The 26,017-nt window shown below is 34.3% G+C and overlaps 1 protein-coding gene across 2 annotated transcripts; it reads left to right on the top strand.

Moving 5' to 3' along the window:
• The first annotated feature begins 1,828 nt into the window (after positions 1 to 1,828).
• On the top strand, positions 1,829 to 25,422 carry LOC144844619 (calcyphosin-2-like). 2 transcript variants are annotated; one of them, XM_078701614.1, is made up of 17 exons: positions 1,829 to 1,963; positions 10,100 to 10,264; positions 10,650 to 10,735; positions 10,988 to 11,098; positions 13,444 to 13,537; positions 13,645 to 13,844; positions 14,251 to 14,338; positions 15,113 to 15,180; positions 16,064 to 16,177; positions 17,090 to 17,257; positions 18,409 to 18,505; positions 19,037 to 19,155; positions 19,562 to 19,668; positions 20,443 to 20,597; positions 22,390 to 22,509; positions 22,852 to 22,948; positions 23,592 to 25,422. In XM_078701614.1, the coding sequence occupies exons 2-17, from the start codon at positions 10,106 to 10,108 to the stop codon at positions 23,756 to 23,758; spliced, it is 1,950 nt and encodes a 649-aa protein (XP_078557740.1). In that variant the 5' UTR covers positions 1,829 to 1,963; positions 10,100 to 10,105; the 3' UTR covers positions 23,759 to 25,422. The 2 variants fall into 2 exon arrangements, with proteins under 2 accessions (XP_078557740.1, XP_078557749.1); XM_078701623.1 differs by lacking the exon at positions 1,829 to 1,963 and having other exon boundaries at positions 10,024 to 10,264.
• The last annotated feature ends 595 nt before the right edge of the window (positions 25,423 to 26,017 follow it).

The raw sequence follows: 26,017 nt of genomic DNA, 5'->3' as shown, positions 1-26,017 counted from the left end.
AATAGTAACACGACAGGTCCATATTAATCTACAAACGATGATCAGGACCTTAACAGTAGTATTGATAGGCCTACAACTAAACAATCTAACCCAGTAATAGTTGGAGTTGTTATAGGAACGGTAGTTGTTGCTATAGCTGTGGTATTGTTGATAGTTATTGTTCTTAATCGCCAAAAATTACGCATATTCAGCAAGAAATCTGTAAACTCAGAAACAGAGGTTAATGAAACACAATTGTATGCTGTTGTTAGAAAAATGAATAGAATGACAAGAAACATAGATGGAGTTGGAGTTTTTTGTGATAATGCATCAGTATCCAACCAACAAGATTGTAACAACAAGTGTGATAATAATTGGAATACACAGGATAATGATGAAGCTCTATACGAAAACAGACCTTTTACTCAAGATATCAAAGACATGCGAAATGCAGAGGGTCTGAACTACTGTATGCTGAGCTGGATCTGACAAAATCCACCTCACCTGAGATAATAGACAGAGAGGAAACAGTCACTAAGCTACCGTCTTGAACAAATGATAATAACATAAAAATAGTATCCTATAGGGCATACGTATTTTTTATTAAACAACTGATTAATATCATGACCCCTGGATTTGAGCATAGGCTCGTGTGACTACTTTTATTTATTTACATAGATTTCTATTTGCTTTTTAAAAATTAATTATTTCACTTTTCTCTTTTTAAATTAGTCCAGAATTTAAATTGTACGTAGATTTATATCTTTCTTCTATTTGTATTTTTATTTCATATATAACTTTAGTCTGTAAAGTAGGCATATGAATTGTAAGATATTATGTTGATAAAATATGATTAAATGAGGAAGCAAAATGCATTAAAATGTTGCCGAACTTCTTATATTCTTTTACAGTTTATGCTTTATATAGACGATACCTATTTATTATGATCGTTATCATCAATCTAGGATTACAAAGGAAACACTGTACGTAATGATTTCAACAGAAACTTCTTTAAAAATGACTGACTCGACTCGATATAAGCCTTAAAGGAACTGAAAATAATATAGCCAGCAAATAGGAAAAAATAAATTAGAGTAACATGGAAAAGCTTAAAATCTATAACTTGAAAACAATTTAAAAAAGGAAAACACAGTTATTGCTTTTTTAACACGTTATTTATTTTGGCTGCCAATTAAAAAATCTCTGTAATTAGTAATAATTGCCGGAATTGTTTTGGAAAATTTGAAATTGTGTTTACATTAATGTTGGGGGTATACTACTTACTCACTACGATCTTAGAGAGTGACGCCCCTATATTATGCACAGTACTTTAGCTTAAGATTACAGTATATTTTTGTTCTGAAAAATAAGTTGATTGTTTGATTGCAGTTTTAATTAATTGATAAGCTAAGATCAACTACAAAAGGAAAACTGAATCCAATTATAATCCCCATCCTCAAAACAATTATGTTTAATTTTTAATACCCGATAGGCCCTGCTATATAATTAAATAGCGCATTTCAGAATACATTTTACGTTACACAAAATGTTTAGGCCTACAATAAATAATTGATAATAAATCATTATGTCTTAAATTGTTGAATGGAATATCAATTAAAAAAACATCCTTTAATGAAGAAAGAACAATACTGTAATTAAACCCGTTGCGGCAAAAAGTCGAGGGGTGTTGTTTTTTGTAAGAAATATTTCTTGCATGGAAAATAACAGCTAGACGTGAGGCCTAATAATAATAATTAAATGGATTTTCTTTAAAAACTCGAGGACTACCGTTGGTGGCGGAATTCATCTTCAAGAATTCGCAATTCGCCCTCTCTCTCTGATCTTGTGCAACGAAATGGTGGCTGATTGCCTAGCAAACATAAACAGTTTTTTACAATAATATTAATAATTCTTTGGTTGGATAAGCCCAGTCAATAAAATCGCATACACGCTGATTGTGAAAGCAGAATCAAATGTGTAAACGGTGAGTGTATTTTTTAACCTCTCTAGGCCCAGAGGGCTAGCCTAGCTAGGGCCTAGCCTATAGAGCAGGAGCCCAGAGGGGTCAACCTAGCCTAGCTGGAAAGTTAACCAATTTCTATGCATGTGGCAATTATCTATGTACATATCAATGTATGGAAATGACAGTCTGGCGCGTTTCTTTTGGTGGGTGTGGCTAGGAAGGACATTGTAAAGGGTAAAAAAAATGAGCTAGATCAGCTGAAAAGTTAACCCCGTGAAATATTTTGCAAATTGTTTGACATAGAGTGAAATATAAGGAATGGCCATTGCCAGACGATTTTAGTGGTGGGAGGTGCCTGCCAGACCCCCATTTCTGGGGGGCCAAAAATGAGCTAGATCAGCTTAAAAGTTAACCCTCTGAAACTGGTGGGAAAATGTTCAATAAACTCATACTTATCATGAATGACCCTTGCCAGACATTTTCAGTGGTGGATTGTGCCCGCCAGACCCCGTCAAACACCCAACCCCCCAAAAATTGAGCTAGATCAGCTGAAAAGTTAACCCCATGAAATATTTTGCAAATTGTTTGACAAAGAGTGAAATATAATGAATGAACATTGCCAGACGATTTTAGTGGTGGGGGGTGCCTGCCAGACCCCCTTTTCTGGGGGGCCAAAAATGAGCTAGATCAGCTTAAAAGTTAACCCTCTGAAACTAGTGGGAAAATGTTCAATAAACTCATAACTATCATGAATGACCATTGCCAGGCATTTTCAGTGGTGGATTGTGCCCGCCAGACCCCGTCAAACACCCCACCCCCAAAAAATTGAGCTAGATCAGCTGAAAAGTTAACCCCGTGAAATATTTTGCAAATTGTTTGACATAGAGTGAAATATAATGAATGAACATTTCCAGACGATTTTAGTGGTGGGGGGTGCCTGCCAGACCCCCATTTCTGGAGGGCCAAAAATGAGCTAGATCAGCTTAAAAGTTAACCCTCTAAAACTGGTGGGAAAATGTTCAATGTACTCATAACTATTATGAATGACCATTGCCAGACATTTTCAGTGGTGGATTGTGCCTGCTAGACCCCGTCAAACACCCCCACTCCCAAAAATGAGCTAGATCAGCTGAAAAGCTAACCTTTTAAAACATGCTGTAAAATGTTCAGCATGATCCCTAGTATAATAAATTACCATTGCTAGACATTTAAAGTGGTGGGTTGTGTCCGCCAGACACCCATTAAACAGCATGAATGACTAAAATGAGAACAACATCAAATATCCCAACACCCGACATTTTAGCATATGATACTTTATATAGTACCTTATTCTATCTACAGTAGTTTTCACTAGTTACAACAAAAAGCAGTCTTATTTAATAAGCTATGACTTTTCTGCACAAATTATTTTAAATTAATCCATATATTCCTCTTCTGAATCAGAGTCTTCACTCCATGCATCGCCATAAGAATCACTTGATTCTTCGATCTCTATTTCTTCCGTTTCACTGTCAATTTGTCCTTTTTTATTCTTGATAGACGGCATTGAGCTGTTACAGTTCCCCCAATTCAAGACCAGCAAATGTTCTCAGCTCCGTGACTGCCATGGCTCGTTGAGTCATAGTCAATGACCACCGGCGCATTGCATTTTCCGAATTAGGAAAGGCAACAATCCCTCTCATACTTGAAGAAGAATCACGATTGACCGTCTGTTCTAAGGAAAGGTCAACAGCTGATCTACTGTAGTGCTTATTTGTACGTCTGATGGAAAATGCTCCTTTTTCCAGTACTTCAAGCAACTTTGGGTCAGCGTTTTTCAGTTTCTGTATGAATAGGCCCTAGAGTTCCCCATCTGACGTAGTTAGGTCGGTTCAGGGCAAAGTAAACAGATAATATGGTTGGAAATACATTAATGTAGCCAGTGACATCATTTGTTTTCACACATCTCTGAAGTTCTCTATGGAGTCGATTAATAAGAAAAATGTAAATAGCCCAGAATTGTGCTGTTGAACCTATATTTCCAGTAAGCACTGACTTGAAGTAATTCTCGTACTTCTGCAGGTGATTAATTACAACAGGATCCGATATATGTTCTTCAATCAATGATGGGTCCAAAGGTGCAGTTGACATTATTTCTTGAAATGTGTGATGATCTTCTGCATTTATTTCTTGAAGAAAGCGTTTATACAACTTTTGCTCCAAGACATTGGCAAGCAATTGGTGAATTCTAGTGCACTTTCCTTTGATGAAACCCATCATTGACCCCTCAGCCAAGATATCTGCTTCTTGGAGAATATATTCGATACCGCTGTCGTTAATGTACGTTCCAACTGCTCCGTAGAACGCCAACTCTAGAAGAAACTGAACTCGGCAGATCAACGGCACACAGAATTAGACTATTGATACGTTGGTTTTTTGAAAATTTTACCCGCTGGGAAAGTGACTTGCACCCAGAAACAGTTGCTATCTTAAGACTTTTCTCTTCTTTCCCATTTTTTCGGCCTTTTCCACAAAATATGCAAGTTCCCTTTAACATGCCACATTCATCTGATTTCCGAAGAACACTACTTTGTCTTGTTTCACGGCAGTGTAATACCTATGACATAAAGGGTGATAGCTGATTGAATTTTCAGGTTGTTTCATAAGAAAAATCTTGTTTGTTGTATCAGCATATTTGTCAGACTTCATTTTCTTACGTAATGCAGCAGCATTCTTTACAGTTGACCATTTCATTTCACTGAACGCTCTTAATTTACAATCGTTGTCCGCCGTTACCGTTTGGCAGATGTAGCACTTTGAAACATGGTCAGTGTTCTGAAAGAAATGTAATGTCCCAAGTCAAGCATATTCAAACTTTAAATTAAACTACAAATAAAAGTAATATGGAATGTAGAATACATTTTCAAAGAGAAAAAACATAGGCTATTTAAAATTAATGATCACATTATACCTCTTTACTAACAGATACAGGTAAAATACTTGTTGCTGCTGGTCCAACTGCTTCACTTATATCCTGTTCTTCTGTAGTTTCAGAGGTTTTTTCTTGAGTTTTACTATGTTGTAATTCTTTATCTCCTTGCTCTTCTGTAGTTGTACTGTACATGGATGCATTTTTTCTGCACAACTTTGTGACTTTTCCAAGGTTATTGATGTTTCTTCTGAATGTGTTTCCTCTTGATTTATTCTTAAAGATACTTTGTCTCGCTCTTTTGGTACTGTTTGCTTTTCTTTTAGATTCATTATGGCTGTCATAAACATTGAACAAAACACAACTCTACAATTAGTGAATTAATATATTATTGCACTACTTTAATTAACTGTAACTATATAAACACCATACCCCTTACTAGTGCTTACAACCTAATAAAGCATTGTCCAGGTCTTTCTTAATTACACTGTATCCTAATCTCAAACAATATAATTAAACCAATACATATACATATTACTTAGACTTGCCTAAAGCTTAATTAATGACATGGCACTGACTTCCTAACCACAATATTAGAAATTAGGAAACAACATTCCTAATGGTAATCAATCGTATACTTCTAACAAGTAAAACATGAATATTAACATAAATGTGTCAACGCCTGGGTTCATAGTTGCATTAGGCTGTTTACTGGGCCCCTTATATTAAGCAATAGGCCAGTGAGCGCTCATGCTGTTACGCCACTGAACGCTGTGGAATATCTATCAATGAGCCATAAATAGCCTAGGCCTAATTGTATTTGTTTAGTATTACTGTTAAGATACACAATTAAAAAAAATCATAGCTGGACACTTACCTTGATTTAAAGATGTACCACTCTCTATCATAATCAAAATGCATTTAATAAAATCAGCCTTTGTTTTGAAATGTTGATGATAATCAACAACATTATTCTCTAGTGAACCATTATAGAAGATAAGTCAGTTTCTAAATATGTCCTTTAACTGCATAAACCAATTGACTAATTGATTTACTTTTTTCCACACCACAAAAAGACAAAGAAGTCCTGTTCTGAATACCTATTTTACACTATGTTGAACTTATATACTGTACCATAGTGGCACATTTGTGAATTAGGTAAGGGGTTGGATGGATGGGGTGGTTCTATAATGAGCAAATAAAAATGTCTGGTAATGAGAATTCATATCCTTGACAGTATACTACACATTTTCCCACCAGTTTTACAGTGGTTAACCCTTGGCCTAATCTGGGTCATTTTTTAGGGTGGGGTGTTTGAGGGGGCCTGGTGGACACAACCCACCACTTGAAATGTCTGGCAATGGGCATTTATTATACTAGGAATCATGCTGAACATTCTACAGCATGTTTTAAAAGGTTAGCTTTTCAGCTGATCTAGCTAATTTTTGGGAGTGGGGGTGTTTGACGGGGTCTGGCGGGCACAATCCACCACTAAAAATGTCTGGCAATGGTCATTCATAATAGTTATGAGTACATTGAACATTTTCCCACCAGTTTTAGAGGGTTAACTTTTAAGCTGATCTAGCTCATTTTTGGCCCTCCAGAAATGGGGGTCTGGCAGGCACCCCCCACCACTAAAATCGTCTGGCAATGTCCATTCATTATATTTCACTCTATGTCAAACAATTTGCAAAATATTTCATGGGGTTAACTTTTCAGCTGATCTAGCTCAATTTTTTGCGGGTTGGGTGTTTGACGGGGTCTGGCGGGCACAATCCACCACTGAAAATGTCTGGCAATGGTCATTCATAATAGTTATGAGTACATTGAACATTTTCCCACCAGTTTTAGAGGGTTAACTTTTAAGCTGATCTAGCTCATTTTTGGCCCTCCAGAAATGGGGGTCTGGCAGGCACCCCCCACCACTAAAATCATCTGGCAATGTCCATTCATTATATTTCACTCTATGTCAAACAATTTGCAAAATATTTCATGGGGTTACCTTTTCAGCTGATCTAGCTCAATTTTTTGCGGGTTGGGTGTTTGACGGGGTCTGGCGGGCACAATCCACCACTGAAAATGTCTGGCAATGGTCATTCATGATAGTTAAGAGTTTATTGAACATTTTCCCACCAGTTTTAGAGGGTTAACTTTTAAGCTGATCTAGCTCATTTTTGGCCCCCCAGAAATGGGGGTCTGGCAGGCACCCCCCACCACTAAAATCGTCTGGCAATAGCCATTCCTTATATTTCACTCTATGTCAAACAATTTGCAAAATATTTCATGGGGTTAACTTTTCAGCTGATCTAGCTCATTTTTTTGACCCTTTACAATGTCCCTCCTAGCCACACCCACCAAAAGAAACGCGCCAGACTGTCATTTCCATACATTGATATGTACGTAGATAATTGCCACATGCATAGAAATTGGTTAACTTTCCAGCTAGGTTGACCCCTCTGGGCTCCTGGTCTACTACTGCCTAGCTAGTAGTACTCTCTAGGCCTAGCGGTCACAGTGCATTTCGGCCGCCGGTTATGGAACGACCAAATTCATGAAACTCCAAAAAGGACAAAATATGGCATGATCATTTCGGCCGCCAGGTATGGCGCGCCAAATTAAAATAGCCAGAAATAACTGTACAGTATTATACAGTGAAAAAATAACTTTACCAAGTCTAGGCCTATGCCATGGAACGCCACAGAGAACTATAATGGTCATTTATGCACTTGTCAATTGTATGACCCACTATACGACCCCCGGGAGAGGTGCGTCATTGGTGCGTCATTTACAAATAATTACTGACGCAGGGGCACGTCAAAAAACCTAGATGGTACGTCAAATCAATGACCAATGGTGTGTCAATGTCCGTCACTTTACCACCCAAAATATCATAAAAAACATGGTCACAGTGCGTCAAAATGGGTGCATCATGGTCACCTAAAGGTAAGTCACATTATTGACGCATGGGTGCGTCATGGTATTCATAAGGTATGACGCACATCGGACAAATGACGCACCTCTCCCGGGGGTCGTATAGTGGGTCATACAATTGACAAGTGCATTAAACCAGAGATCAGTTGTGCAATGGGCTAAATACATTTTGTTTTTGCCTTAGATTTAAAGTTATATTACAGTATTTTACCGTCTGAATATTTTGGTCAAAATGAATATTGATTTTTTATTTTACAGGTCTCGAAGATGCGTGTGCTTTGTAAAAATGTGTTTCTTTATGAATATAATAAATGTAAAACATACGAATAAAAGTGTTTTTGACTGGCACAAAGCATCACCTCTTCTTATTAAAGTGGAGCTACACTCAGACTTTCTCAGCTTATATTATGTTTAAGTATGTTTAATTGAAAGTGATTACATACAAAAAACAGGGAAGATATGGCAATATTTTCCAAAAATTAATTTCTAAAAAATCGGTCAGAAAATAGTGTTTTTTACTACATTACACTTTTTCAGTAACTTAGGGGTTATTAGTTTACAATATGTCGCAAAACGCGTTACACTTAGCGACTGACGCGTTTTAGTCGCCAGTGAACGCGTTGGTGAAATGTCTCCTCTTTGGTAAATTATGTGTTGGAAAATGGCGAATCAATTTTATACCAGGGAGTTGTAAAATAATTTTTACAACTCCCTGTTTATGGGTTCGAAAATGCTTGGTCGTTTCGTCCCATTTATCGTTCCTGGGTTTTCTCGCACATTAAGAATTGTAAAACACAAAATTCTCTACAAAACAAGACTGGTATTGCTCAGAATAGTAACGGATGTGGAAGCTTATGTCTGACTGAAAAGCAACTATTCAGGCACCCTATCATGGCCCATGGGTAGGCCGAGATTGGGTGCCAGAACAAACTTCACTGCTGTAAGGCTATCAGGCAGCCAGCTAGAGGCCAAGCAGCATCGTTACATACCTAGACTCTCTAGTAGGCCTAGGCCTAGCTTGATTGAATATATAGCCACGTCTTTCTCAAATTTCGTTAAATTTGACATTTTAGTAATAATCTCATAATCACTTATTACACTGTGAAACATGATAGGGTCACATCCAGAATGTTTTAATATACTTTTTGCCTGTCAAAAATAACATCGCGACAATAACAGATTGCCAGCTGCAGGTGAAAAATGTCGTGAGAAATGTCACGTGATCATACTCCCTAGCAAAGTAAAAAACCCAATTGGACCCAACGGGGGAAAGTGTCTATTTACGCGAAATTGCGCAATGTAAACGCAATAACAATACCAGAAATAAAAAGATCTGGAAAAATTAGTTATTAAGAAGAAATTAATTTTTTAGGAATATTCAAATATACCCCCTTTTGCATGTAAAAGAATAGGAAATTACAAGGTATCCCCCCCCCCCCCCAAAGCGCAAAAAGGCGTGATTTTCAAGAAAATCATACTCATTGAAAAAAATTTTCAAAAAAATATGAAGTATGAGGGATTATATTTTAAAGAATAGTTGAAATGTATGAAAAATAGCAATTTTCTGGGTGGAGCTCCACTTTAAAGAAATATCATTAATATTCACTGTAGTGATGGCAATGTGCACGCCATAAATATCGCTGCTGTTTCTGGAATTGAAGACCGACGATTGGGCTTAATAATACAGTATTTAGTAAAATATTAACATTTTAACACACATGGCGTGTCATACATATTCAAGAAAAATTACAATTCTGGCGGCCGAAATGAACAATACATATTTTGTCCTTTTTAGCGTTTCATGAATTTGGCAATTCCATAACCAGCGGCCGAAATGACTGGCGGCCGAAATGATCAGACACCGGCCAGGCCAGGCCTAGGCTAGGCCCTAGTAAGCCGGCCCTACTAGGCCTAGCTAGTCCTCTAGGCCCTAGTCCTAGGTAGCCTAACTAAATAGGGCCTAAAATAGCGTTCTAAAACTAGGCCTAGCCTAGTAGTAGCTAGTAGGCCTAGTAGAGTACTACTAGGCTAGGGCCTAGGCCTAGCACAATTTTATAGGAGGGCCAGGTGCTCGCCTAGATAGGCAAATGCCTAGTACTAGTAGGCCTAGTATAAGCCTTCTTGCTAGTAGTAGAGCTAGCTAGTAAGCCTAGGACTACTACTACTACTACTGGGCCCTAGACGGCCCTAGGCTATGTCTACTACTACCATACCTCAATTGAAATGTAGATTCATAAACTGTATCATTTAAAAAACAACCTTTATTTACAAATTGAGTGTCAAACAAAATTTTAAAATACATAATTTTTTAAACAAAGATAAAGATGGATTTTGTTTTACACGGCACACCAACACCTCGTCATCAGAGAGAATCAAGTGCTAAAGCAAGGAAAAAACCTGTGGCTTCAAAGACTGACAGCTCTGTCCATGTTACTCCAGAAGCTCCAAGACCACCATCAGGAAGACCTCAGAGTAGGCATAAGGTATGCAACTGTAGTTGTCAATTCTAATAATAATCATATTATTTGAAATTAAAATTGTATACCTTGCTTTATTGTTTTTTGTTGTTGCTTATTGTACATGATATCATTGCCATTCTTAGTTCAATACCTTTTATCTCGGCACAAAACACACGTTTACAGGAGGATGGTATTGTATTTTGAACTTGTAAATATGAAAAAAATACTTAATTTCAGAAACAAATGGAGATACAATGTTTTGATAGAATAGCAACGATATACCAAACACATAACTTGGTTTTTTACCCAATGATTGAACTTACATATGTACAGTTGTTTATACAGTCATGGAATATAAAAATTCTAAAGTATTAGATAATGAATATTTTGTTTTTCTCAAATTTGATAGGCTGCTGATGGCACCCTACCACCAAACCAGAGTTACACTGCTGCTCATGTAGCTGTTAGCAACCAGAGGGCAAATAGACCTGAAAGGTAATGTCATTTCTTATTATATTATTGAATTTACAAAAGATAGTGATAATCAGCCAGTTATACTCATGAGGTAATTGATTTTAATAATTATGGAATTATGAATGTGACGCTTTAAGTTACTGAAATTAGGTTTCGCTTTTGTGTTTCTTTCTCAAAAGGTTTTATTTTTTTCAGATTTATGTTTTGTTTAGTGAGATATACTGTAAATTTCAATATGCCAAACCTATAAATCATAAATGTTTTTGTTTGTAGTGTACCTCGCCTGAATCTCACCAGACTTGTTGATGGTGATAACAAATTAGAGAAGCCAATCAAGGACCAAAGTGAACACTTATACACACCTGATACCTCTAGCACAGTCAGGTTAGTATGCATTGGAAAAACAAAATTAGTAATTTTTTGAAATTTCAAAAGAAAAATCTTTCCACTTTTTTTCACAGGCAAATTTATAAAAATAGAAATCAGCATCCTGTTTATTAACCAACATTACAACACACCTAAGTAGATCCTTGTTATTTGATTGGACTATTGTGGGTCACATGATATGCAATAATTACTCCATTGGACACTTATGTCATCAAGCGTGAATTTTGATATGGCATTGAATGTTGTTGCTTAATTTTGTTATATGCAGCGCCATTCTTAGTAACAACCACATGCAACATAAGGCTACCCACGTCTTTAAAGGGGGGTTCCGGGTTTAAAATGAATAGTAAAAAATGTAAAATATATTTGTTTGTCTCTTGAACGGCAAAAGTTTCAATTTATATAAGCGCCCAGTGAAGCAGAACGAAGGCTGTGAAATGAGGCCAGATTACAAGTGCAGCTACGGCGATATGACACTGTGTTACAGAATAGGAAATTCGTGAAATGGTCAATCTTCCGACGACTCGTTATCATTAACCATATCAATTACTTTTGTAAAATTATACTTATCTGATGTAATTTTAGTCGGTCTTCCCATTTATGAAGTCAATTTTCTATGAAAATTTATCAAAACAGTGAAAACTTAGATATGTTTGCACTTTACGTTTGCCGATTTTCGCACTGACTTAGGGAAAGCCTTCAAGATCAATGAAGCGTAACGTATACATTCCTGCTGAGCGAGGAGAGCGAGACGACGATACACGTGCTCTCTCTGCCCATGCCTGGCATCGTCACGTGATAAGCATATACAGATACAATACCAAACTGGTCGGGTCGAGTATACCCCGTCTATAATCACAACATGAACGATGTACAGTATTTGATTGAAGGTCGACTCGACCTTCCGGAATGGTATAGATAATATAGCTCGAATGAGAGAGATATATTTGTAAACATAAGTATTGCTAATTTTAACAAGTGAAAAGGCCTGGTAGTATCAATTCGCATAGGGTCTACTACACTAGCTAGCTCAATTTTTAACTGGGCCGGATCGGCCAGGTCTCCTTCCTACTACCTGGTCTACTTGCTTGATGCAGTATCCGCTTTTTTGGAAAGTAAACTAGGCCTATTTTAGGCCTACTTAGACGATCGGGACACCATACGTGCGGACGGCGATCGGACCTTGTTTTGCCTCAATATTTACAGCCGATTTTGTAGAACGCTTTAGGTTTAGATTGTTTAGGAGTTTGATTGATAGGATGGGTTTGGATCCACTGAGTTTTGTTATTTATGGGCCAATCGTTTAGTAGTAGGCTAGCTAGGCCCATGATGGGCCCCAATGTTTTAAAACGTAGGGTAGCCATCGTGGCATGGAATCCCTAGTCAGAATGGCTCTCACCCATGACAAAAAATGATTTAGGCTAGGCCTAGCCTAGTACTTGAAGCCGATAATACGATCTGTACTATTCGAGGTATAAAAATAGTATAACTGTATACAATCTACATATAATCTGTACTAAATTTTGTATTTCATTAAATGTCAAATAAATATATGCTGCTACTGTTAATATTACACTTTAGGCCTAGCTTAGAAAATCTACAAAAAATGTATTTTACAATGATCGGGTGGTCGTCGTTTGACAGGGGAGAGGGATGTAAACACAACGTACATAACGTCGCAAGTTTGGAATCCACCGATGACGTGATTTTGTGAATATCTCATGAATATTAATGAGCTTCCCTAAGCTGCTGAAAAACAGACTTTCCATGAATTTACCCTAAAATGTATATGAAATTTATTTTTTTAAATTTCTCGTTATTACTTCTTCATTCTGACATGTCTATATTGTTATAATATTTTTTATTTAATAAATAAACGATATTTAAAAGCAATTTTAAACCCAGAATCCCCCTTTAATTATTTTATTTCGCAATGTAGTGGTGCCTTCAATGGTTTAGGCCTTGACCTATAACTTCTTGTTGAAAGTAGGTGTGTTATAAAACAAAGAATTGTTTATATTCATGCAATGGTACAAATTATTTCATTTGGTGAAAGATGAAGTTATTTGTACTGCACCCATAAATATTCATTATTTTATACCACTGATGCCATTATGGATATTCTTAGTAACAAACTTTAATTTATAGAAGATGGTCTGTTAGAATGTTAGCAGGCATCATGGTTTATTAAAAATTATGAAGACTTTTGCTTGGCTGGCAAAAACAAATTAAATTAAAAACAGGCTTTAATATGATCAATTGTTTTTTAATGTTTATCTCTTAAAATTCTTTTTATTATTAATTAACTAAATGTTATGTTTATTCTTAATTGTTTATTTTAGTTGGGGTACTCCAGTACCTCGAAGCTCACCATTTGCCTTGCATCACACCCCGAAAACAGGTGGATATAAATCTCATGGCCAAAATAAAACAAAAGTAAGTAGATTGCAATGAATCATAATATCATGATCTTGTTTAAATACTTTAGTTTTCTTGTTTATTTATTTCTTGCAAAAATAAACTTCTTAATTTTCATTAATTAGAGCAAAACAGAGCAAGTTGTTCCAGACAATTTACCTCCACCCTCTGCTAAGCAAAAGCAACAGTATCAGCAATACCAAGATGAAATGAAACAACTATATCAGAAAAAGAGTAGTCAAAATGAACAGAAGGTGAATCAAGGTAAAAAAGGAGATGATTCCAAAGTTGAACCAGTCCAGCAAAAAAAGGAAAACCAGAAGAAGTTAGTTAACCATAACAAATATCATACTTTATTGTTATTCGTTATTACATATCACATGTGACATAATTTATTCCATCAATTTTACAATACACCTGATTACTCAAATGTTACCAACTGTCTGGAAACTTGCCAAGTGCTGATAAAAATAAACAACAAAAATATAATAAAACTACATTTATAAATACAGTACACATAATAGATGAAGTATTTTGTGTGGATAAGTATATATTATTGCTTTTGAGATAGAAATATACAGTACAATTGAAATTGCTTTGAAATAATCTATATTATCTATTATTATCTATATACAGATTTTTAAATTATAGTTTTAATTTATTAAAATACAATTTATTTTTTAAAATTTCAAATTGTTATTTTTATCAGTATTGTTCTTTCTTATGTTAAGGAGCAGGGATAATGATGATTATGATGTATTAAACACAAGTTGGGGTAAGGCCTACAGTCAGCAACAGGAGCAGCGTAAGCTAGATGCTGTAAGTAGATAAATGTTTTTTGAGATTCTCAACTCAGAGTCTCAGCTTTATAAGCGACTTTGATAACTCTGGAGGGCTCCATATTTAAAAGGTAAATTGGGACGAAAGAGTTATCGAAGTCGCTTATTCTGGCCAATATTGACATGCAGACAACCATGTGTAGACTACTTAATTCTGAGTTTATAAAACCTACAAACATGTTTAGTCAAGAAAAATTCAAATTTCAAAAGCAAACTATGCTTAGCTTATCTTTATTCTTCAAATAAACCTTAGTTGAAACCTATGCAGATTACACCAGCCTGCAAAATAAAAAATGGCCGTGTGAATAAATCACCTCCAATTTATTGGAAAAATCTAAATACTGTAACTGGTGAAATTATAGCAGCCTTAAAAGATTTGGGGTTGTGGAGTTATCCCTGTTTAACTTGTAGCTGCAACACATATTAATAGTTATTTGATTGACCACCACAATACAATGCATTCTGGGTAATTTTTCATTGATGACTGCTAACTGATTTAATGGTTTTTTTGGGAGTACAAATTTACCAGATTTAGCAGTAGTTGATATAAACATTACATTTTTATTTCTATTTTAAAAAAAATGGTTTATTCGGCAATATGCAGCAGTTACGATCCCGACTATATTTGGCTCTACAGTATGTAACTGAATTTTGACATTTTCTTTTTTCAAGTGTTTGTAGATACTGTATGTCTTCCTTCCTAGAGAAAAGTAAAACTAAATTTACTGTATGTTATTATGACCATTCTTTTTAGGAGGACAGCATCGAGGCAAAAAAGAAGCAAGATATAGTAGAGCAAGTGATGGTTGACCAGTTGTCACGGTGTGTTTAATTGATATATTTCTAATTCTCCTATGTCAATTCATTTACTATGATCCCTGAAAAGATCAAGACTTAACCGATGCTAAGTTAGCGGTGATGGTGTATCCCCATACTCCGGTTTGGGTGCTAGCTTGGTGTTTTTGTCTTTTTTTTCTCTTCCTTTTGGTTTCCACTCTTTCTCTTGATTGTCGAGCTCATAGAGACATCGTTTATTTCCGCTATATAAATCTATCTATTATTATTATTATTATGCAAGTTATTTATGAATTCTTTGAATCTAGGTCCAGCAATCACACCTGGAAATCATACAGTAATGTCCAAATTGCTCAAAATCTAAAATCAAGCTTAAAAATTAAAGATGTATCGTTCCCCAAAAACATGAAAAATGAAGAATAATGAAATTAGATTTTGAATAGGCCATTTTGTAGTTTTATTAGAGTTCACTTTCACAGATAAATAAACAAAACAAAATGTTTTCACTTATAAAAATACAAAACAAACGGTTAAATTCAACCAAAAACCCATTGGAATTTTTTAGTTTTTTCAGGTAAATCATTTTTTTTTCAATCCAATTTTGTTCCAACTATTATGGAACTTCAAAATGGCATATTCAACAACAACATTGTTGGAAACCAATTAGTTAAACTGTTATAGAATTAGACTTTTCTGGTGCATGATTTTTAAACCAAATTGCTCAAACTCTATAAAAAAATACTATAAGCTTTACCAATTCGTTGAATAAACTGTTATTGAATTGGACTTTTCTAATGCATAACATTGTCTATATTTTATATATTAGTAAGTGTCACCTTCACTACACCTCAACCAAACCAAACCGACCGATTAACACTAACCATAACATATTTATTGTCTGTATCTGTAGTGCTGTTATTAGTGATCCATCTCAAAATAGCCATGAAGGTTTAGAATCGGGTAGAGGTACACCATTTGGAGAATCTGGAAGAAGGGGCAGGAATAGATTATTACATGAATCAAAGTAAGCATATCATTATTTTTATTACATTTTATATTTATTTACATACTATGTTAAATATTTCATAAGCCAAACTTGTTTATTAATTAATAATAGGTTCACATTGGACGCAAAATATGTTATCCTTGTTATAAGTACTAAAAGGTACAACGATAATGTTGCTATTTGCTAGCATGCAATGAGTGTCATTTGAATTAGAGGTGCCATTTATCCTGAATTTTATGGCATGTTTTAGGGCATCTAGGGGTGTCATTTAACTAAATTCATTTCGACCACCATGGGGGGCATGTTGCTCAAATACTCCTGTGGCTACTGTAATAAAGCAAATGTCACAATCTAATAGGCTAATTTATGAAAAAGAATGTCCCAACCAGATTGACAAATGAAATCGAACTAATTGGAAATGTACACACCCATTCAACGCGTGGAGTAGACACCTTAAATATTGTTATACCTCATTATAACCGTAGCAAAATTGATTCGTCGTAGTATTTAAATTTGTATCCGTTTTTGTCGACAGGACCACAATGCAAAACAAGTATATTTCTACTTGATTGTGTATAATCCTGTATAAATATGTTGTTAAATAAATAAATAAATATATGATTACATGTATTACCATATTTATTCGAATAAACACCCTGGTGCCATTATTGTTCAGGAGGGTTTTTTATTAAAATGTATAATCAATGATATACATACAGTATAATTTTATCAAAATACTTGGTAAAATGTAGATCATGGCATTCAAAGAATTCTACTACAAAAGTGCCTCTTCCCTGGTAATACAATAATGTGTGTACATGCATGTGGTGGGGCGTTTATTCAAAGCAGGGTGTTTATTAAATTATATACGTTAAATTCCAGTTCGATAGAGAAGTCCAAACTATAATACATATTGTTTAATTTACATAGAGTATGCACTGAAAGCTCAAGTACAGAGAAATTGTTAGAGAAAAGGATAAGTTTTTCTCTACGTGTTCCCTCTCGGTTTGGTCATGATGCATTGAGGGAGCTATTTGGATTCTACTTCATGTTAGACGATACAATGACTATCTATGAATACAGACAATTTGGTAAAAAGTAAGTAAAGTAATATTTTATGTTTAGTAAAATTAAATTTAATTCACAGAAAAGTCCACCAATACCGCTTTCATAATGCATAAATTAATACGATTTTTTTATTACAAGTTGTAACACATTTTGATCTCTCGATCTCTTGCGAACCTTGCAAAATATCAGGGGAAAGTATACAGTTGTTGGTGCACTATTTGATTATTATGCATATACTGTGATTGGTCAGTTAAATACGAGGGCAATGCGCAGAATAACTTGGAACATCTCTGGAACAACAACAGGCCTCTCACTTGCATGTTTGTTTCACGATGTATTCACAAAACTGCCATCACACTATGTAAACAAAAATTCAGACATGTTCTATATTGCATTACGACAATGTTGTTAAGATGTGTCGACAGACCCTGCCACATCCAGGGTGTTGGGGGTGTACAAATGTTTGGACAAACACCTTTTTAAACTAGAGATCAGCAGCAAAAGTGATGATAAATATATGCTAGCCTACCTTATGACGATTTTTTGAGAAAAAGAACACCTCTGTTTGTTTGCCTGCCAATGGATATGTTCTCAGTTGACACATTTGCCCCTCTTTACATTATTGATTGATTGAGCATATTAGGGAGGTTTCGCAACGCTACGAATACGATAACGAAAACGGATACGTCATACATTTATGAAACTTTTGAGCTGATCCCCATTTCATATTCGTAAAGCGTATTTGTGTTGACGAATATCACCAGTCATATTCGTAACTACAAAACGAGTATAGTTTTTGATTATTTTCCACATTTTGCATTTGAATCAGAAATGATTCATGATTATAATATAATTATAGATTTATTGAAAGTAATTTACTAAAAGTAATTTACTAAAATAACAAGTCGATTTTGATAAATAGCAGTTTTTAAAGCGCCCTCGATTTTTGCAGGCTTACGAAAACGAATACATGTGCGTGACGTATTCGTTTTCGTTATCGTATTCGTAGCGTTGCGAAACCTCTCTATTGTCATTTTAAATTGCTGTATTTTCTTCAATGGTTATGAGGTGCAGTGATTTACCTTGTCATTTGAGACGATTTATGTGCCTAATGAATTTAAAGGATGTGATTTTGATATTATGACTTACGTTGTCTGATGTCTTTAAATTTTTCAATAAAGTCGAACATCTGCCCTTCCTTTCATCCAACGAGGATCATACAGACATGTGATTGGACGACGCAGAGGTCGCCAGTACAGTATAAGAGACCTCTTTGTTGTAAGTTTATTAAAATCTTATGGATGCATTTTAAGAGCTATAATTATACTATAATATTAAATCAGTTAATTTATACTAGTTTGTCTATATATATATTTTAATTGTGTACTGTATGAGCTGCCAACAACTTATTTAATTTCTTGTATGTTTTATGCGAAACCAATAAAGTTTCTGTATTCCCTATATGCTATTAGATGTTTATTTTCATTGTGTTATTTTTGTTCATATTATTATAATTATATCATATATTTGTTGGGTGACAAAGAATTAGATGAAGCTACAATTTCGGTTAATAGACTTGGAACCTCTTATTTATAGAATCATAAAGTTGGGATTAGTTGATGTCTGGTTGTAGCACAAGGAATGTGTTGAGGCAACAACATTTGTTTGCCTGGACTAACAATGAGAATAACATAAATTGTTAATTGATTTTAATTATAATTAAATTGTTGTTTTTTAGGGAGGTAATCTGTCATTTGATACAAGTAGTAGGTGTGTGTACAATTAGGTGTGTCAATTGTTGTTTTTTAGGGAGGTAATCTGTCATTTGAGACAAGTAGCCAATCATCCTTGCCAGAAACAATTAGAAAGCAAACGGTAGTAACACTAAGAATTACAGATGTTGATGTAGACCTCAAAGAAAGTCTAATGTAAGTTTAAAAAGGTCAATGTAAAACCATTTTCTCACATAACTGTGCACCGAGAATATATGGGGAATATAATTTATATTATTACCATGCCGTTATGCCAGCATTAGCTAGACCTGCTCAATACCTAGGAGGAATATTACTAGGAACATTCTGTGTGGACACAAGCTGTTTAATCCCTGTAACATGTCCTCATTAGAAGAAATCCTGTGTATTATTGACCTCCTATGACCTGGTGACGTCATGCCATACAGGTTCGGTTTTTTTGTCAGAATCTGTAATGTAGGCACCATGATGACGGCATCAATTAAAAGACCTCTTAAAGACCAAAGAATGTTACTAGGATAGAATCCTAGATATTACCTGTATGTAGACCTAAAAGATTTTACTTATATGATACTATCTACAGATTTGGTGGAAGAATTCCATTTGACAAAGATGAGTACAGTAAAAAGATGAGGCCCCAAGTACTTCTTCAGGAAGTTGAGGACTGGAAAATTATTCAGGGTATTCAAGGTAGCTATTCATTTACCACAGCGTAAAATAAGTATCAATTATTTTAGACCTTTCTGTTTACCTTTAAATATGATTTTTTGTATGATAGGATATGTTTGCGGTACACCACCTATGCAGTTTGAAAAGAACTGTTGAGCTTCTATATATATGGTGTACTGCAAACAAACTTTAAACATATCATTATATTAATTTTCACCATGCAAACTTTCAAAGATAAGAGTTGCATTTTCAACCTGAGATCCTATGCATTCTGTTCTGGCTAGCCCTCACTTAAGAGTTTCAAGATGCTCAAAACAGAACAATGTCTGTATCATCTACATGTTTTTGGTCACTTCTTCTTTTCGCATAAAGCGCTTGTTACAACATTTGATTTGGTGCTACAAATATATTGTACTATTTATTTTAGTGCATTTTTAATAATTGCCATATGTGTATTATAAAAAGAAATAGTGTATACTCATGATCGTGGTCACAATTAAAACTTGTGCATTTCAGACTAAATTGTGGATATTGGATAGTAGTAGTAATTTGGTCCTTAGAAAAAATCCTGACATGTGACGGGACTTGAACCCAGGACCCTTAGAGTGGTAGCCAAGCATCATAACCACCAAGCCACAACTCCACTCTAGTTCTATTTATGGATTGTATAAATGAAAATTTGCACAAATAAAGAAAACGTAAAATCCTTATTAAAATATAATAATCCAAATACTATTGAACTTTTTAATTTCAAAAATATTATATGAATATTATAAGCAAATTGTTTATGTTTAGAACAAGCTAAAAGCAAATTGAAGAGGCGTGGCTGTCGGACATTGACGGGATTGGGGAGACATTTTAAGCAACTTGATCAATCTGGTGATGGTGTTCTGAGTAAAGAAGAGCTGATTGATGCCCTGAAGGTGTTTCACTTAGATGTTGATTCTAAGGTAGGCCTTTAATATAACCTCATTACATTTTTTTAGCCACACGTTTCTATTCTACTGGCATCTATTAAAAGTAAGTCCTCAAATATTAAAAAAACGACTTATTCTTGGTAGAACTTGCCTCATTGATACCTTAGCGAATGCTGTTCAAGTTTCAATAGATCAGATTCCAGAGAATTGATTTTTCTTTGCTTTTGTTTTAAAGCGCCCTCCGTTTTCTCCAATTTGGTGATATGGCTGTTTACCACAACTTGGTTTTTCATGACTGTGTTAGTCTAGTATTCCAAAGGATGATCGACATCATTTTGTTTCTTTTCCATAGTTCGATTCTGGAATTGGTGATACCGGCTAAGCCGGAATAAATTTGTGTGTAAATATCCATCACCATATCTTTCAGCTCACGACTCAGTGCGTATATATCACCAGTTCATCAGTATCAATCTGTTGTGTAGACTTAGGCTTAAGCTCGTCTGCTTTCAATATAGTTTTAACACTCATAGTTACAAAAAATGTTTTGCAAAAATAGTCATAGTGGTTCAGTTATAAATCATGTGAAGTAAGTTTAGATTTACCTGACCATGACCTGATTGTGTTGTATGATATTAGTATTAATTTGAAAGGTAGCATTCAGTAATAAGTCTAAACATAGCTGACATAAGAAAAAAGATAGAGGTCAAAGTGTTCTATTATCCCATGATGGGTAGCCGACTCTTTTGAGTTACTGTGATGTATTTTACTTAAGCTTCCCCTGCCCAGCATTGTTTCATCTCTCATCAAAACTGTAATCAACACAGGTTTTTTTTATTTATTTATTTATTTTATTTATTTAGGTATAAAACACATATACAAAACAGCAGCCATTGGCTGATAACGTTTGTTTACAATCAATATACAAATTTAAAGTAAAAGAGGCACAATTACAAACAGTATAAAAAAATAACTAAAGCTTTTAAAAGGAAATGTTATAAAAAGATTGAAAGGGGAGAATATTTTCATGAGTTTAACTAGAGTCAGTCAGCTACCTGGGGTAGCCACAGCATAATTAAATGCACACTAAACATAATATAATAGTATCAAGTTCATGTGCATGTTTGTCCCGTTCAAAGGATAAGGCAGTGAGAGTGAATAATTAATTTTTGCCTGAGGATACAAACAATTGGCACAGGTGTCAAAGTCATGCTTTCTCATATGTCAGTGAGCATTGAACCATGTTACTCTCACATGCTGCTCCTGTTGGATTTTCTGTATTCAATGTTCTTCTCAAAATTCCTCATTTTAAAAGAAAAATAAAAATATCTTATGCTTTTAAATTCTGCATCTTCTGTTAATTTACTCTAAATCTTAAGCTGTAGCATGTGTACCTCTGTGGAATCTTTTAACTTGTTCTGTTATACATGCACCTCAGTACATTGCCGATCTTCTTGTACATTACACTTCATCTTGTACATTGTATTCATCTGATCAACTTTTTCTAATGTTCCTAAATGGAACGAAATGGAAATATCCATTGTGCCTTCTCTTGTACAGCACCCATTTATGGAATACTTTTCCAATAGACATAAAACCACAGATAACAGCATTTCCTGTTTAACTTTGTCGATCGGCTCTAAACATTATCATGAGTACCAGCGCTATATAAGTCTGATTGATTTATTGATTGAACCAAGATTACTGCAGTGATTCTCCACCAAAAGAGAACTAAGACTCTGTTGAAAATAAATTTTTGTTCCATTTTATTGTGCTTTCATTTAATATACTTTCTGAATACCGAAGTAGTCTAGTTTGATTTTTATAGCTATTAAATTCATTATGGCTGATTATGGACCAGAATGGTGATGGTGCAATAGACCATATGGAATTTACACGAGCTATAATAGGCGAGATGAGTGAGTTTAGGAAAGCACTTGTTCGTAAGGTAAAAGATTATATATTTGTTTAACCTGTCATGTGATACCAATATATAAATAACGTCCTCTTCTGACGAGAGTTGAACTATTGAACACTATATTCAGTTTTGAAAAAAGTAATCATATGTCGGCGACTATGAACATACAAATAGAACATGGTTTGTGTCTCCAAAACACAAATATTATTTTAATTTTATTTTTAACAAATTCAATAGATAATAATTTACGATATGGTACGGTAATATTTGTTGTCATTTAAAAGAACATGGTAAATATGAAATTGTGTTTGGTTGAATTTAACATGCAATATAAACATACAAATACAGTATCGTAAAACCTATTTTTTATAGGCTTTCCAAAAAGTTGATGCAAACAAATCTGGCACTGTTGGAATGGATGAACTGAAGATGTTCTTTAGAGCACAAAAACATCCACTTGTACAACAAGGTACAGTATATTCAGATACGAGAGCAGAGCATTAATTTTACTATAGTATCAAGCAACTAGGGTATCATATCTTCTCCAACAAGCTTTTCATTTTATCTTAAGCTCTGTCTACAATATCAAACTAGTTTGAAAAAAAAAGTGTAATTGCCCAAATATGGTAGTGATATTCCCAAATACGGTAGTGATATTCTCAAATACAGTAGTGATATCATAATGTCCACATCACATTTTATTGTCACATAAAGTTTGATAGTGTAGACAGAGCTTTACATTGTTACAATCTGTTTACAATTTTGCTATTTTTTGTTTTACTTTCAATATGTACAGCGCCTTGAGAGCTTGCTTATTATGCGCTATATAGATCGAAAGTACTGAAAATGGTGCTTACAACGTTTTGCAAACTGTTGATCTTGGTTACAGTCTGGTTAATATGTACCATTTTTGCTTTCGATCTATTGGATCAACAACAAAAGAAAAATTTCTCTTCTATAATTAGGATCCAAAGGAAATTATTTCAAGGTTATTGGTATTCTTCAAAATATTCAACATATATTAGTTTAATGAAGACAAGGACAAAGATTTGTGCAAGAAAAATGTGGTTTTTTTTTTCAATTTTTTGTTGTTAATTTTTTTTTTCATTTAGGGAAAGTAAGTGCAGATGAGATACTAGACAGTTTTCTGGATTTGTTTGACAGAAAAACGAAAGAAATATTTTGGGCTGAGTTTGAGGACTACTATGAGGGTACAAGTATTGGCATTGAAAATGATGAGGAATTTGTAAATATGATGAAGAATTGTTGGGGTATTTGAGGACTAGGTTCCTTTTTTTAAAATTATGCGATGTGTAATAATAATCATAATAATTTATTTAGAAGCTACATTTCTTGAATGAAAGTGCACCCATAGTAATTAAATAAAATTCAAAGAAAAGTGATTTTAACAATAGAAACAATGAAGCTAAATTATGTACGAAAGTAATACAGGAAAACACAGAACTTTCCCTTCTCATTTTCCATGCCCATTTGGTGAAGCCTTTACAAAATCGATCAAATGCAACTTCAATATTTCTGGGAAGACCAAGTACAGTTGAACCAAGAACATACATTTTGGTCTATTGTTCCATTATACTAAATTATTATCATTATTACTATTGCATTCGATAGACTTGCTTGTGAACATTGCCCATTCTTTCTATATTTTGGAGAGTAGGACATGATAAAAGGAAATGCCTAATAGCTTCACTGGATTACAATTACATCGGGTACATAGATTGTCTTTATTTTCATCTCACCAGCTTGATGTCTGTTTAATGCTAATGTATTGGACCACAATACAACACCTTTGTGCTAGCCAAATATGTCTGGTTTTCTGGAAATTCTGGTATTCGGTATGTTTTTAATAGTAAAAATGAATTTAGGACCTTTTGGACCTCGAGAAGAAGGACCAGAGTTTCTGGTTTTTAGAGAGTCCAGTATTGGGTGTTTTTGAAAAAGAATCCCAAACGCTGTGGCCTAAACTTGTTCGCATGGGGAGTAAAGTTAAGTTTGTGGAATACTAAAAGGTTTTTGCATAAGAAAGAAACTAATAACCAACCTTACTTTGTATTAATTGTGGAATCGCATGGTGTACCACAAACCAAACTTTATGAAGCCAATTATTTAGACAGATATGCCTATAAATATTTAAATAATAGACTTTATTGTATGCAATAATAATATGTAAATACAAGACTTTTAACCAATCATAGAATAAGTTTTTATAGTAAACTTAAATTAAATTGTATCCATTATTATGCCAGTAAATAATTATAATTACATACTTCGCACCTTGACTATTTGTATTCCGAATATTGTTTTTGTAATTATTTTTGAAATTATACAGTACAAGAAGTATTTTAGGCAGTAGATGAAAATGTCTTGTTTGTTGTATACAAACTATATGAACAGTGTTTTGTGCAATAATTATATAAGTTTTTTTTTTTATAAAGGTAGCCTAAAGAAATTAATGCGATAGGCAATTTCTGTAATTTAACATTAATAAAGTGCACTTTAGAACCAGTCAGAAATCTGTTTCACACTCAGCAGTTACTGACGGGGACAATTTACCATACCATATTGGTAATACCAGAAGATCCAATGGATAATTTATGAGGGTAACTTCAAATAAAGAAACAGAACACATAAATAATTGTAAAACCAAAGTTTTGAAGAACCTGAAAATTAAAAATTCCCATTTTAAACTTGACTTAATAACGAGACAATTGTTAATGACACATTGTCTAATACCTAAATCATGTTCTATATACAGTATCATGCTACAACAGTAAATGATTTTTATTTGTACTAAAGCATTGAATAGGTATGTAGATGGTATTAAAAGCATTGAATAGGTATGTAGATGGTATTAAAAGTTTGACTATAACTGAACATTTGTTTTTTATTAGGCCTTTTATTGATTCAAATTTTCCTACCAATAAGCCATAAGCAGTAGCTGAAAAGAGGCCTAATAAATGGATATCGTTCCCACCTCTAGGATCTAAAAGTTTGGTTATCAAGTCAAGTTTTATCTTTTTTTTCTGCCATTTTTGTGTAGAATGTGTTTCTAAAACGTGTAAACAGAACATTTTGTAATTTGGTCAACATATCGTACCTACCTTTTATGAGGTCAGAGTTGATTTACGCGATTTTATGAAATTCTATAATTTATTTTTAATTAAAATCAAAAAGGCATTTTTATTTAAAAAAAATTACAATTCATTAATTCAAAAGTGTCAAAGCTTGAGGTTATTTTGAGCACTTCTGCACACACCACACTTTTGTGATAAATTGCATTCATTCTTATGAGCTCTAATGTAAAATAACGACACATGTGCCCTCAACAATGCGTTAATGCAAATGAAATGTGTGTAAAAATATGCCTATTTTTAGGAAGCTTGTAGTTTACTACGGCTGAAAAATGAGTAGAGGTATTTGGACACTTTTTTAGTTGATACATGACGTAACAACTTGCGATTTGGCAATGGCCAGATCTACAAATACCATGCCGGGCCTCCGAATTTAAACAGTGTTT

The sequence above is a fragment of the Antedon bifida genome, chromosome 1, assembly GCF_963402885.1.
Source record: "Antedon bifida chromosome 1, ecAntBifi1.1, whole genome shotgun sequence".
NCBI lineage: Eukaryota > Metazoa > Echinodermata > Crinoidea > Comatulida > Antedonidae > Antedon > Antedon bifida.
This window is presented reverse-complemented; position numbering and strand designations above follow the sequence as displayed.